At 38.7% G+C, this 15,871-nt stretch overlaps 1 protein-coding gene across 5 annotated transcripts in view; it reads left to right on the forward strand.

Moving 5' to 3' along the window:
- MCTP1 (multiple C2 and transmembrane domain containing 1) overlaps positions 1 to 13,827 on the forward strand; it is a 565,543-nt gene extending 551,716 nt beyond the window's left edge. For all 5 annotated transcript variants that reach the window (XM_040241502.1, XM_040241504.1, XM_040241505.1 and 2 more), the window contains 2 exons: positions 10,091 to 10,188; positions 11,715 to 13,827. In XM_040241502.1, the coding sequence (XP_040097436.1) occupies positions 10,091 to 10,188; positions 11,715 to 11,786 (170 nt within the window). In that variant the 3' untranslated portion in view covers positions 11,787 to 13,827. The remainder of the gene's footprint in view (positions 1 to 10,090; positions 10,189 to 11,714) is intronic.
- The last annotated feature ends 2,044 nt before the right edge of the window (positions 13,828 to 15,871 follow it).

Below are 15,871 nucleotides of genomic sequence, written 5' to 3' on the forward strand. Positions count from 1 at the left end.
ACCATAGGCTCCATCATACTATAAACATGTAGTGGTGCAGATTCTCCATACATCAAAGTGTAGCTTTGTCTAGATATCACTCTGATTTATTTTCACCACTTACACGTAAACAGAGGCATTGCAATCTATATGGTGCGTTTAGGACAATATGCTTCTGTGCTGTGGTAGTTTATCTTCTGGAAGTGTCTGTAAACATGGTCCTATATATGGCTGCATGTTTAAGAGGTCACCCCTAGGAAACAGGAAGAGGGTCTTTGGCATTGGAAGGCTGCTCAGGAACAAAAACTTCTGCTCTGTGTGTACCCAACAAGAATGCTTCTGTAAAAACCCACTTTCAAGGTGCTATCTGGGGAGGGGCTGTCCTAATTTTTAATGCAATTATGCTGCATGCTGACAGTTCCTATGTACCTAGACTCTATTTAGGGCTTCCCTGGTGGCTCAGATGGTAAAGTGTCTGCTTGCAATGCAGGAGACCTGGGTTCGATCCCTGGGGCGGGAAGATCCCCTGGAGAAGGAAATGGCACCCCACTCCAGTACTCTTGCCTGGAGAATCCCATGACGGAGGATCCTGGTGGGCTATAGTCCATGGGGTTCCAAAGAGTCAGACACAACTGAGCGACTTCAGTTTAGACTCTATTTAAGGTGGTACTCACAGCATTCTTCATAGTTTGGAGTTTGTTTTCCTCACCCAACAAAATTCTTTTGATTGGAAAACTCAATTTTCAGTCTCTGAGACTGATGAACATATAAAACTACATTAATGATATATATATATATAAAAGACTGGGTAGGAGTAGAATGCTCTACTTGCCCCTGGCCTGCATACACCCGAGATTACTAAACTTATACAAAATGCAGAGAGCCAAATGGGTTTTAACTTCAGAAAACATGGGACTTACACTGAAAGCATAAAGATGAAAAGGTAAGTTTTGGTTTTTTCCTATCAAGGCTTTTAAAGAAATATGCTGGAATAAAATGGAAAAGGGTCTGATGTCTCCAGGCCCCCCTGTCTTAAAATCCTTGAATCTCACTCTTCTTTTTGGCTGTCTTGTCATATCTTGAGCAAGCCTCTTGCCCTTTTTATCACCATCATTACCTTTACATCTTGGGTAGGGAGTGGAGGGTGAAGGGAAGGGTGATTAGGTTTTCTTGTCTTAATTCCTATAATCTACAGAAACAGGAGAGTGCTTTCATTATCCAAGGGAAGAGGTATTTCCCTATGTTCTTGGGACCCGAATGTATGTTCTTTCATTCCTTCCTCTGATATTTAAAACAGATGCTGTTTTATTGAAGGCATTAGGGTAGGGCATTAGGTGTGGCAGTTTATTACCTCTAACCTACCCAGGTCAGACCTGCCATCTCAGTTGTGATAGGTGGGGAACTTCTGGTTTCTTTTCCCCAGGCTGTCAGAAAGTGGAGCCCACGGCAGACATCTGGTTGTATAACCTGGGGTGGCCTCACTGGCAAGCTGTCTTAAACGTAATTTTCAGAGAATGTGTTTGGGTCTCTTGTTTCATCAAATAAAATAAAACAAAGAACAGTATTCCTTTAGTGGTAGGTGATTGCTGAAATATTAAACAGAAATTTAAGACATGGGTCTCACATGGGGAGACAGAGACCAAATCATAATTGCATTAGCTTATTCTGCCGAAATTCCTGAAGAAGAGCCCAGATGCTCTGGTTTGTGACCCAGTCTGTTGATTTCACAAAAAGCTCTTTGTTTACGTTTATGTGAATATGCTTAGTAATTTATTAAGTCCCATATAAATTTAACACAGTAGACTTATCCAATTGAAATTCTGTATTATACCATAGAATATGAAGAACAGATAACTCTAGTTTTATACATTATTTTGACATTTCTACCTCATCAAGTTTTTTTTTTTTTTTTGTATACTAGCTCCAAATTCACCTGTATCTGCTCCTCATCCATATTTGCTCTTCAGGTAGTGCAAAGGGTTCACTGTTGGATAATTTAGCTTGGGTAGATATGCCTCATTTTAATGGGTCTTGGCCGTTCTAATCCAAGAAGTGATCCAAGTCAGTCAATCACAGAAGCATCTTTTGCAAGCATTAAATTTAAATTTCTTGTAATTTAAAAGGAAAATTGGCTTCTAAAAATTTCAATGCCAGAGAGAGAGAAATGGAAACACTTTTTTCTGTGTGATGAAGATCTACTCTCCTAGCAACCTTCAAATGTGTATTGGAGCATTATTAACTATAGTCGCCATGCTGGATGTTATATTCTCTTGACGTTTAAAAATTCTTTTTTGTGCTGTGCTGGAACTTTGGGGCTGTGTGGGCTTTTCTCGAGTTGTGGCAGGTGGGGGCCAATCTGTAGTTGAGTGCGGGCTCTAGAGAACAGGCTCAATAGTTGTGGTGCTCGGGCTTAGTTGCTCTGCAGCATATGAGACCTTCCTGGATTAGGAATCGAACCCACGTCTCCTGCATTGGCAGGTGGACTCTTTACCACTAGACCACCAGGGAAGCCTCCCGTGACGTTTTATAACGGGAAATTTGTACCTATTGACTCCCTCACCACTTCCCACTTGCCCACCTCTGTAACCATAAGTCTGTTTCCTGTATCTATGAGCTTTGTTTTGTTTGTATTTTAAGGATTCCACATGTAAGTGGAATCTTACAGTATTTGTCTTTGTCTGACTTATTTCACTTAGAATAATGAATGTCCTTGAGGTCAATCCTTGTTATCACAAACGGCAAGATTTCAAATTGCCATTTATTATTATTTTTAATGGCTCAATAATCTTCCATTGTGTGTATGTACACCACAGCTTTATCCGTTCACCCATGAACAGACACTTAGGTTGTTCTCATGTCTTGGCTATTATAAATAACGCTGAATGAACATGGGGGTGCACATGTATTTTTAAATTAGTGTTTTTGTTTTCTTCAGATAGATACCCAGAAGTAAGATTACAGGATTATAGTAGTAGTTCTATTTTTGATTTTTTGAGGGACCTCCATACTTTATTCCACAGCTGTTGTTCAGTCGCTCAGTCCTGTCCAACTCTAGGGACCCCATGGACAACAGCACACCAGGCCTCCCTGTCCTTCACCATCTCCCAGAGTTTGCTCAAACTCATGTCCAGTGAGTCCATGATGCCATCCAACCATCTAGTCCTTTATCGTCCCCTTCTCCTCCTACCTTCACTGGTTCCCAGCATCAGGGTCTTTTCCAATTTGTATCAGGTGGCCATAGTATTTTCCATAGTGGTTGCACCAGTTTACATTTCTTCCAACAGTGCACAAGGGTTCCCTTTTCTCCAGATTTTCACCAACAATTGTTATTTATTGTCTTTTTGATGATACAGTCATTCTGATAGGTGTGAAGTGGGATCTCATTGTGGTTTGTATTTTGCTTTTCCTAATGATTGGTAATATTGAGCATCTGATGTACCTGTTGGTCATCTGTCTTCTTTAGAAAAATATCTATTCATATCCTTTGCCTAGTTTTTAATCGGTTTGTAGTTTTTTGACTATTCAGCTGTGTATGTTTTTAATGTATTTTGCCTATTACCCCCTTATCAGATATAGGATCTGCAAATATTTCCTTCCATTCTGTAGGTTCCTTTTCATTTTTTTAGCTTCCTTTGCTGGGCTTTTTAACTTGATGCAGTCTCACCTGTTTACTCTGTTACCACCTATGTTTTCTCCTAGGAGTTTCATGGTTTCAGGTCTCTCATTCAGGTTTCAGTCCATTTTGAATAATTTTTATAAATGATATAATAGTCCAGCTTCATTCTTTTGCTGTGCCAATCCAATTTTCCCAACATCAATTTATTGAGGAGATTGTCCCCACTGTATATCCTTGGCTCCTTTGTTGTAAACAATTGACCATATATGCATGGGTTTATTTCTGGGCTATCTTGTTCCACTGATCCATGTCATGTTTTTATGCCAATACCATACTGTTTAGTTATGAGAGGACTGTAATATAGTTTGAAAGCAGGGAGTGTGATAGCTCCAGATTTATTCTTTTTTAGTATTGCTTTGGCAATTTGGGGGACTTTTGTGGTTCCATACAAATTGTGGGATTGTTTCTATTAAAATATGCCACTGGAATTTTGAAAGGAATTATACTGAAGTTGTAGATGGCTACGGGTAGTATGAACATTTAACAATATTAACTCTTATAATCCTTGAGCAGGGAATACTTTCTCATTTATTTGTTTGGTCTTCAGTTTCTTTCATCAGTGTCTTGCAATTTTCAGTGTATAGGTCTTTCACTTTCTTGATTAAATTTGTTATTAATTTCTCTGGTAGTACATTGTAGTATATAGAAATGCAATAGCATTTTATACATTGCTTTTGTATCCTGAAACTTTACTGAATTCATTTATTAGTTCTTGTAGTTTTTTGATGGAGTGTTTTGGATTTTCTATATATAAAGCCATGTCATCTGCAAACAGTGACAGTTTTACTTCTTCCTTTCCAATCTGGATTGTTTTAAAGTCTGTCTTATGTAAGTTATAGCTTCCCTTGCTTTCTTTGGGTTTCCATTTGCATGGAATATTTTTTTTCATCCCTTGACGTTTAGTCTCGTGTGTCCTCACATCTGACTTCATCTCTCAAAGGCAGCATATAGAAGAGGCTTGTTTTTTTAATTCACTCAGCCACTCTATGTATTTGGATTGGAAAATTTAGTTCATTTAAAGTAATTATTGCTCTGTATATCTACTGTCGGCTTTTGCTATATGATTACTGTGAGGCTTACTTATAAAAACTTAAGTTTGAATGCGTTTGAAAGTTCTAGATTTTTACTGTTTGCCATGTTTCATATGTTACATTTTACCTTTTTTAAATTAGTATGCTGCGTATACCTTAACTATTATAATTTTACTATATTTGTTGTTTAATCGTCATAATAGTTTTATAAATGATTAATCCACTACATTTTATTATGTATTTACCTTTATTAGTGACATTTGCACTTTCATGTGTTTTCTTGCTACTTATAGCCGTTTTTTGGCTTAAAGAAATCTCTTTGACATTTGTCATAAGGCCAGTTTAGTGATGATAAACTCTTGGCTTTTGCTTGTCTGGAAAACAATTTTTCAGTTCTGAAGGATAGCTTAACTGAGTAGAGTATTCTTGTTTGGAAGTTTTTTTCTTTTTCTTTCAGTGCTTTGAATACATTATGCCATCTCTTTCAGGTCTGTGAAGTTTCTCCTCAAAAATCTGCCAGTCTTCTGGAGATTCTCTTGTATATGACAAGTTGTTAAGTCTCTTGATGCTTTCATTATACCTGTCTTTAACTTTTCATATTTTAATTATATGGCTTGATGGGGGTCTCTTTGGGTTTCTCTTATTTAGAACTCCCCAGGCTTCCTGGATCTGTACGTGTTTCCTTCCCCAGATTAGGAAGTTGTCAGCCATTATTTCTTAAAACACATTACCTGCCCTCTTTTCTCTCCTTGTCTATGACTCCCTATAGTGCAAACGTTAGTATGTTTCACTGATCCTTTGTATTCTTTTCCTTCTAGCCTGCTGTTGAATCCCTCTAGTGTATTTTATGCTTCAGCTCTGTGTCTTCTATTTGGTACTTCATCTGTTATTTCTTCATTGACGTTCTCACTGTGTTCATCCATACTATTCTGAATTTGGTGAGCATATTTATGAGCATGACTTTGAACTCCTTATCAGGTAAATAACATCTATTTCATTAAGGACTTTTCCCCCTGAGGTTTATCCTGTTCTTCCATTTGAAACATGTCCCTCATTTTGCTTGAATCTCTATGTAGGGTCCTATGCATTAAATGAAAGAGCCACCTCTCTCAGCCTGGAAGTAGTGGTCTTGTGTAGAAGATAAATCTTATTATCCAACTTTGCCTTAGCTCTCAGTAGTTGAGGATGTGCCAAGACCTGTCAGTGTCTCGAATAGGAGGCTCTCAGTCAGCACCTAGACTCAGGCTCACTGAAAGTCAGCCCTTTGGGCTGCAGCTTTTAAAGCAAATACATACAGTAGGGCTGCAAGTGTAGGCCCAGCTGGCCACCAGAGGATCTGGAGGTGTCCCCTGGGTGACAGTCACAAAAATCGGGGCTTCGGGTGAGTTTGTAAGCTCCTTTCTGGGAGATAACTGATGAGCCGTGGTGAGGGAGAGTGGCAATGACAGCACCCCCTGGCCTCTGCTCCCTGAGAGTCCTTCCACAGGCCTTCAGATGTGTACCAAAGCTGAAAGTGGTGCCTCAGGCAAAAGCTCCAGAACAGGCACGTAGGTTTCTTTCATAGAAACACTGGGGGTGCATTTCAGTCTCCTGTTTGTGCAGTGCCCTGGTGGGGGCAGCTTGCTGAGACCTGTCTCTTGGGTGTTACAGTTTTAGCAGACCCAGGCACACCAGCTCCCCTGACCTCCAGAGTCAGGTGGTCGAGGGGCATCCCCTGGGTGGCAGCTGCAAAAACTGGGGCACCAGACATGTGTAAGAATGCCCCTCTGAGATGTCTGGAAGGGTTCACAGTCAGCCCTCAGATGTGTGTTTAATTAGAAGCCTGCCCCTCAGGCTGCAGCCATAAGCTTACGGGCCTGTTTCACAGAGAGACTGAGCTCCTTGGTCTATACTTTTTGTTGTGCCCTGAGGGTGTCAGAACTCTTTTCTCCATTGGTCACAGTCCTTTAGAACCTGCAAACATCAGGCCCTCTGGCCACCAGAACTAGGCAATGTAGGGGTGCCTCCTGAGAGCAGTTGTAAACACTGGGGCACCAGACAAGGCTCTGGGAGATGCTGGCCAGCTGGAGAAGGCAACGATGGCATCCTCCAGCCTCGACTGTTTCCTGACAGCCCTTCCATAGGCTCCTCTAAGCGAGCCAGACAGTAATCCTGCCCCTCAGGCCAAAGCTCCCGGACAAGCAAATAGCCCCTTTCTTGGAAAGACTGGGAGTGTGTCTCAGTCTGCTGTATGGTTCCCTGGGAGTGGTGGTCTGCCAAGAACTGTCTCTCCAAATGTCACAGTTCCACAGACCCAGGAATACAAGTCCCGTAGCCTCCAGAGCCAAACACTCAAGGGGTATGCCCCTGGGTGGCAGCCACAAAACCCAGGACACCAGACAGATGTAAAAGTTCCCCTCCAGGAGATACTGGTGCTCTGAAGTGCAGTACAGGCAGAGCTCAGAGATGGGACTCACCAGCTTTCATCCCCAGAGAGTATCCCAGCAGGTCCCTGCCTCTCTGGCCAACACCTGAAGATTAGTTGATGGATTTTCTTCACATTGAACCTGGGCATCTTTCAGACAGTTGCGCTTCTGTGCTGGGTCCTGCGATGAGTGAGTGCTCATGAGCTCTTTAGGAGCCATTTTCCTTTCACTACAGGCTTCTGGGTTCCATGGCTGCAAGCCTGTTGGTTTTGAAAGCCAGGTGCCTTGAGGACTCATCTCTCAGGTGAAGGTCTTAAAAGCTGAGGTGCCTTACATGGTATATAAAAGCTACTTCTCTCTTGGCTACTCTGAGAGAAGCTCTGGGTTTGTGAGCTTCCTCCTGATGGTGGGTAGCTGCACTGGGCCTGGGGTTATGGTGAGATTGTCTCAAAGAGGTGAATTCATGATTGTCCTAGGCTGCCATCTTGAACTGCCTCATAGACATAAAACCTTGGGCACCAGATGTGTGACAGCTCCCCTCAAGGAGATGCTGGCGCTCTGGAGCATGGCAGAGGGTGGGTGTGAAGAAGGTACCAACTGGCTGGAGTGAGGTAGCTGGGGAGAGATGGTTCCTGCCAGGAAAGAAAAGAAAAAAGATGGCTGCCAGTCTCTGTCCCCCAAGTAGGCAGGCTTCTGAACGTTTCAAATCAGATGTCTTCCCTGAATGACTTTCATTCAGAGCGTGGAGGCAAGCAAATGATCCTTTCCCACAAAAGGTCTGGTTGCCCCTGGATCAGCTGTTTCCATGCTGGATCCTGGAGAGGATAAGTCTGAACACGCAAGTTGGTTTTCAAAGCTATGTGTTTTGAGACAAAAACTGAGAGCCCAGAAAAACCCCAAGCATATATCTAACCAGGGAGCCAAGAATACTCAATGAGAAAAGACAGTCCTTTCAATAGATGGGGCTGGGAAAACTGGACAATCACATGTGAAAAATTAAACTTGACTTCTATGTTACACTAATCAAAAATAACAACTTGAAATGGACTGTAAGACCTAAAACAATGAAACTTCTGGCAGAAAACATTTTTTAAGAAGTTCCCTGACATGGATCTTGGTAACAGTTTTTGAAAATCACATCTAAAGTACAATCAACAAAATTAAAAACAAACAAGTGGGACTCTATAAAGCCAAAAAGCCTCTGCATTGCAAAAGAAACCATCAACAAAGTGAAAAGACAATCTACAGAATGGGAAAAAAATACTAGCAAACCATATGTATAATAAGGGGCTAATATCCAATAAAGGCCCCATATAACCCAAGAGCAAAATAATCATCATAAAAATGGACAAAGGACCTGAACAAACATATTCCGAAAGATATGTATGAATGGCCAGCAGGTCCATGAAAAGATGCTCAATAACCCTAGCCACTAGGGAAATGCAAATTAAAACCACAATGAGATAGCATCTCATGGCTGTTAGAATGGCCATTATTAAAGAGAGAAAAGGGAACCCTTATACACTGTTGGTGGGAATGCAAAGTGGTACAGCTACTACAGAAAACAATATGGAGATGCCTTAAAAATATAAACATAGAACTACCATATGATCCAGGAATTAAACTTCTGGGAATTTATCCAAGGGCAACACAAAGACCAACCCCAAAAGATATCTACACCCCCATGTTCACGGAAGCATTATTTACAATAACTGATTCATGGAAACAACTTAAGTGTCTACTGGTGGATGAATGAAGAAGCGGTATACAATGAAATATTATTCAGCCATAAAAAGACGAGGAAATCCTACCATCTGTGACAACATGAACAGATTTGAAGGCATTATGCTAAATGAAATAAGTCAGAGAAAAACAAATACTATATGATTTCATTTATATGTGAAATTGGGAGGGAAAAAAGCAAAAGACCACCTCCCCCAACTTATAGAAAAAGAGAAAAATTCTTTTATCTATCAACATATGAGATGATGGATATGAACTAAACCTACTGGGGTAATCATTTCATTCTATGTGTACATGAGACCATCATGTTGTACACCTTAAAACTTATACAGTGATATATGTCAATTATTTCTCAAAACTAGAAGGAAAAAAAGCTTGATGTTTTGGGGGATTCTCCCTCTAGGTAGAATTCTTAAGAGTCAAGGAAGCCTGATATGGAGGTTCAAACCTTCACTCCTCAGAGAGAGCTCCCTCCTGACCATGGGTTGTCAGGCTAGGAGTGGAGTTTATGGTGAGACTGTGCCCCTGCCTCTCCTACCTGCTTCAGTGCGGGCCTTCTCTTGTTGGTGGTGTGTAGACAGCACTCAGCCAGTTTTCAGGTTATTCTCAGAGGCAGCTCCATATGCAGCTGGAAATCCCGTGTTGGTGGGTTTACGATGCTTATGAGTCACCATCTTCAAAGCTTTTTTTTTTTTTTAAAGCTGGTGGTAAACCTTTTCTAATTCCAGGTCAGTTTAAAATTAAAAAAACAAAATACCAGGTCATGCATTTTTGAACATTAATTTGCGTAAAAGGAACACTTCCCACCACTGGGGAAAAAAAAAAAAACACCACCACCAAAAGTGTCTCTGTTGAAAAGGGGGAACCAGTAAATCAGATTTCTTGCCTTAATCCCAATCTGTAGGGTAGATAAGTTTTATCATAGATGAAAAACTACAACAAAGCTTCTAAGTATTTGAGGGGAAAGACAAGATAGGTCACTGCTTGTGCCCTTTGTTTCCCAAACAGAAAGCCTTTTCTGCTGGGAAGAAGCCACTGAAGCACAAAGAGAAAAACAGAGCAGCCATTGAGTTGGAAGGTGGAAGGGAGAAAAGGGAGGGAGGAGACTGGGTTTTCTGGTTCAGTCAGTCAAGGCTGAAAATCAAGGCAGCTTAACCTACATCTTCAAATCACCAACAATACTTTTTTGCCAGAAATGTACCTTCAGACTCCAAACTGTATAGGTTTCAGTAATATTTGATCTGTCACTTTTTCAGGAATCAATAAATTTACAAAAAAGCTTCGGAATCCGTATGCAATTGATAACAATGAACTACTTGATTTCCTTTCCAGAGTCCCTTCAGATGTGCAAGTGGTATGTAGATTTTATTAACTATTACTGTAGGCATACTTCATTTTATTGGGCTTCAGAAATATTTTTTTTTTTTTTTTAACTAATTGAAGGTCTGTGGCCACCCTGTATCGAGCAAGTCCATCGGTACAATTTTTCCAACAGTATTTGCTCACTGTGGGTCTGTGTGTCACATTTTGGTAATTCTTGAAATGTTTCAAACTTTTTCATTATTGTATTTGTTATGGTGGCCTGTAATCATTGATGTTACTGTTGTAAAAAGATTAATGCTTACTGATGGTTCAGATGATGGTTAGCATTTTTTTTTTTTTAGCAATGAAACACTTTTAAATTAAGGTATTGCTTTTATAGATGTAATGCTATTGCATACTTAATAGACTTCCATACATCATAAACAGAACTTTTATATGCACTGGGAAACCAAAATATTCACGTGATTTTACTGCAACGGTCTGGAGATAAACCTCCAATATTTCTTAATCCTGTATCATTTTTAATGTAGTATGGCACTGGGTTTTCACGTTCATATCCATTTAATTTTGAAGGTCTTAGAAGAGCCAGGTAAAGTTAATAAAGCCTGTAGAAGATTTTGCCACTCAGGGATTAGTCCAGTTGAGGTGTTATCCAACAAGAAACTTAGAGAGAAGATGGGGAATGAGAGAGCACTGCATACAGAACCTACCGGGTGTCAGGGAGGGAGAGCAGTCCTCCAAGGAAGATTCAGCTGGAGTTCGTGAAGGGAAGTCACCATTACCTGAAGGAGGAATTAGGAATTTTAGATGATGAAAGCAAAGTGTGCCAGCAGACAGTGAGAAAAACACTTCCCTAAATAAACTGCATGAATTAGGTGAGTTTTAAAGATGGCTATTTTAGAGATCAATAAAGGGGTGTGGGGGAAAGTAACTGATTTTTTTCTAGAACTTTTTATTTTATATTGGAATATAGACAATTAACAATGTTGTGATAGTTTCTGGTGCACAGCAGATTGACTCAGCCATACAAAAGTAATGATTTTTTAAAATGGGGGCATATCTTAATCCTTTGAGGTTAATTAGTGCCCATTAATCATTAAATATTTTCAGAGTAAAATGAGAAATGTTTTTATTCAAACTATTGAAGCTAGGTTGCAACAGTACCTTTTTCCTTTGCTTCTTTTGAGTCTTTGATTTGGTATCTGACCCGAAGGTGGGCTGGATGGAGATGAAGCTTATATTAAACAAGCACATAATAAATTGCAAAGAACCATTATTCGGCCCTGCAAAATAGATGGAGATGGTTCACATGTGTATGGGTAGTGGAGATCCTGGCCTGTCAGCAAAGTTCCTATCAGGGCTCTCGTCTAGTTTCTGGCGAGATTTCCCTTGACTCTTGCCCTGTCTTTCCATTGTTTTCTGCATCCCAGCTGCAGGTCTCATACAGCTTCCAGGGTGAGCACTTTTCCCCCAAGCACAGCTCAATTCCTTTGCTTTTCCTTCCTTTGCCAGAAAGTGGCCACCTGACCAGCCTTTCTCTGAACTCTGTTTAAACAGGTGCAATATCAAGAACTGAAACCAGATCCTTCTCATAGCCCATGTAAAAGGAAGAAAAACAATCTTGGCTAGCCAGCCTCCCAGCACTGGGGAGACCAGCATCTGTTTGGGAGGATAAAAGAAAAAGCCTTCAGCCTCAGCAGCACTTCCTTTCTTTCTGTTTTTTATTTATTTTGCCTTTTTATCATGATTGAGAGAATTTGTAAATAGTGTACAAAGGCGTATGTCTTTGAAAATATACTTCCATTGTACAGAAACAATTTGATAAAGGTTTAGCTATTGCTGCCTGAAAGCCTTGCTAGCTGTGGATAATAATATAACACTGAAACAACAAATTTTAGAATGGTTAACATTGGGAGATACATACTTCTCTAATTACAAGTGGAAAAACTAGAATATTAGATTAAATGCTCAGCTGTGCTCTGATTAAATCTACATAAAATGTAAATGTCAATTTGAATTTAAAGTTTTTTTTTTTTAATGTGACTATTTTTTATCTGAAAAATAATCCATTACAGTTTTCTATGTTTTATACATTTCAAAAGGGAGGGAGGGAATCCCAGAACTTAAATAATAGAACAGATGCATTTCAACTTACATAGGTTCAGATCCTGATATTCATTCCTGTGCACATTATTTAGCTATGACTAAGCTGATTTTAAGCTAATGAATGAAAGTATAGTCACCTCAACAAGAGAATTTTCCATACACCGAAATTCTACAAAGAAAATGTCCAAATCTTCTATCATTCCATCTAAAACTTTAAAATGTCTACAGGATGATACAAAAAATACTGCCATGTTTATAAATGATTGCCTATAAGGATTTTTATACCAACCACTATTAATTTGTACCAAGTCAGCAAATTAGCAACCCAGTTCAGTTGTCAAAAATCTAGCAAATTAAATTCACATTGCTTTGATGTCAGATTATGCCTCCGTGCATTTAAAAATATTTAATACTCAAGTATTTCACAGAAAAAAAAATGTATCTACTTTCTCATTAGGTTACTGAAATGTTTTAATGCATTTATGATTTTTGTTATTAGTGTGAATTTTAATGTAGAGGAGAATGCAGTGTACTAAGTGATATGCCAGTGTCTCATTACATTCATTTTTAGAAAAAAATAATCATTCTTGAAAATTAGAATGCATGAAAACCTATTTTGTAAAATAAACTGCTTATGGGGAGGGGAAAGTTTGCCTTTAAAAATGTTTCACTATTACCATAGAATCTATACTTAAAAACTGCATTCCCAAGACTCTCATGTAGTTTTTATACCTAACTGCCTGATCTATCAAGGGAGTATACCTCTAGAGAGAAAACTTGGTGAGGATGTCTTACTTTCCTGACTTGGTAAGGGACTAAGCTTGGTTGAAATTGCTGCAGACAGGTGTTTTGTACTACTTTATTAGTAATGGACTGGGATAGGGTGAAGGTGAGGGTTATGCTGGAAAAATGGAGAAAAGCTAGAGCAAGAAATATATATTTCACTCTAAAAGAAGATAGTTTAAAAATAAATTTAATCTCAAAGTTGATTTTTAAAGCATTTTTATTTTAAAGCTATGTTGTTAAATACTATTTCTTATGATAGAACTATTTTGATGTTTATTACACTATGCTTAAAAGAATGTTACATTCCCTTTCTACAGAAAGGCCTTGACCTCAGTGTATGTGCTATTCAGTGCGTCAAATTTATAATGACATGCTTACGTCCGCATACCATCACTATTTGTTGCTAAGACATTATTCTCCATGAACCTGATGTTATTATAGAAAGTTTACTGATAGTATAATCTGTTTGAAGTAACTTTTGATTATACTTTGTGTGCTGACATTGTCTACTCAAAGTCTACAACCCTGATATTCTACCACTTCAGATGTGGATAGTAGCCATTAACAGATGACTGATTTCTCTTTGTTTCATTCTATCAAATTTCAGATGTTTGGTTCACTGGTAATGTTGACTATTCACTGCATTAAATAAAAAATAATCTTTTTTAAGAATAATCAGTACTTCTTTTTGGTGTTGAGAGAGGAATGATGGAAGATTATGTGTTTGTTCTCATATAAATGATACTTAAAGAAACTCTGGTTTGGTTTGGGGAAGGAATAAATAAAACCCAATACTTCTGGAGGGGTAAGTACCCAGTGATGCTGCTAGAGGAATTAAGAACTATCTTGAGGCATAAACGTGATATTCGGAGGAATCGTCACTGCTTTCAGAAACTACCACACTCACAGACTGGAAGCAAGAGGCTGTGACTAATAGAATTTTAACCACTTCTTTCCCCTTCTCACCAATTCTGCCTTTTTAAAGCTGCTTAACCTGATTTGGTTTTGAGAGATTTGTAAACATGTAAATATTTTAAGGTATCTTAAGAGCCTGGATGTCATTCTAAGACCTATTTGGACTGCGATACACAGTAGTCACATGAACTATTTTATATATATATATATATATATAAAACTATATATTCCCCAGGATCTTTTAGTGAGTAAATTTATTGAAAGTCATTCATTATCCAAACTACTATTATCACCACTAACTGTGGTAATTTATAAGAAATATGTAAGATTTTTCCATTTATACAAAGAATGTGGTACTTGTTCATTTTGGTACTGTTCCACACATTCAAACTGATAGATGCTGTTGGGATTCCAAATTAATTGTCCTATGCACTAGGATAATCTGAACTGAAAGATTCTTTAAATGACTCTGCTCTGTGATATTTTTATTGAGTACCAACTATACAACTTGCTCTGTCATAGGCAATGGTAAAACCAATGAAAATATTAAAATCAAATCCAGAGCTAAAATACAGTAAGAACAAATTTTAACCCAAGTGATGATTCTGAAAGTATCTCTTAGAGAATCTCATTGTGTTAGTTTCTGAAAGTATCTTTTATGGAACCTTACTGTGTTATTTAAAAGTGAAGAAAAATTTAGTAGTAAGTTCTCTTATCCAGGGACCAGGTTCCCATTTTGATCTCAATATCCAAATATCTCCAGTGCTGAAAGCGGTCTACTTCTATGTTAACAGGTCTTATTCAAAGGCTTTAATTTCAGTTTATATACTTGTTGCTGTTGCTGCTGCTAAGTCATTTCAGTCGTGTCTGACTCTGTGTGACCCGGTAGACGGCAGCCCAGCAGGGTCCCCCATCTCTGGGATTCTCCAGGCAAGAACACTGGAGTGGGTTTCCATTTCCTTCTCCAATGCATGAAAGTGAGAAGTGGAAGTGAAGTCACTCAGTCATGTCCGACTCTTAGTGACCTCATGGACTACAGCCTACCAGGCTCTTCCATCCATGGGATTTTCCAGGCAAGAGTACTGGAGTGGGGTGTCATTGCCTTCTCCATATATACTTGTTAAATATATCTAAATGTTTATTTCTGAGTTTTGTAATTAGCATTAAAAATAAACCAAAATATAAAAGGCAGTCACTGCTCCAGAAATATACAAGAGAGCCATCATCATATTTCTTGCAAAAGCCTCAGGTATTATCAAATTAAGGGTTAAATTTGGGGATTTAAAGTATGACTGTGTATCTGTGTACAGATACCTGTTTATGTGTTTCATCAATGTATCTAGAATCAGCCTTTTCTAATTGCTTGGTCAAGTATGAATTAAAGCAACATAAAAAATAATGAAATGAATACTTACAGTACTGTCACTCCTTTGGATTATAATTCTCCTTCCAGGATGATTGGTATAACTCACTGAAAGAAAAAATATAAAATATCCTGTATTTTTTGTTGAAACTGTTCCTCTTCTGCCTAAGTTTCTTTCTACATTTGTACAGCGGCAGTCACATCATAAGACTCATCCCAGTTGAATCTCTGAGAATTAAGAAATATCAAGGAATATTTCTCATCATGTAAGAATACTGTGCAGATAAAAACTGTTAAATGTCCAAAGTGGTCATATGCTCTAGAAACTAACAATACTATGAAAGGTTTGATGGAATTTAATGATTCTATCTGTGCTTTTCCAAAGGGATCAAGGGTTAAGAATCACTCTCCCACAAAGGTGGGTGGAGAAGAATCAAATATGTTATTAGTTTCAAGTAAGTTTCCATTTATTGGGCTATTTCTTCATATGCTGAATTTGCAACAACAAAAAGTGTTCTATCGCATATATAAGCAGTATTTTTGT

Source organism: Oryx dammah, unplaced genomic scaffold, assembly GCF_014754425.2.
Source record: "Oryx dammah isolate SB20612 unplaced genomic scaffold, SCBI_Odam_1.1 HiC_scaffold_5, whole genome shotgun sequence".
NCBI classification, from domain to species: domain Eukaryota; kingdom Metazoa; phylum Chordata; class Mammalia; order Artiodactyla; family Bovidae; genus Oryx; species Oryx dammah.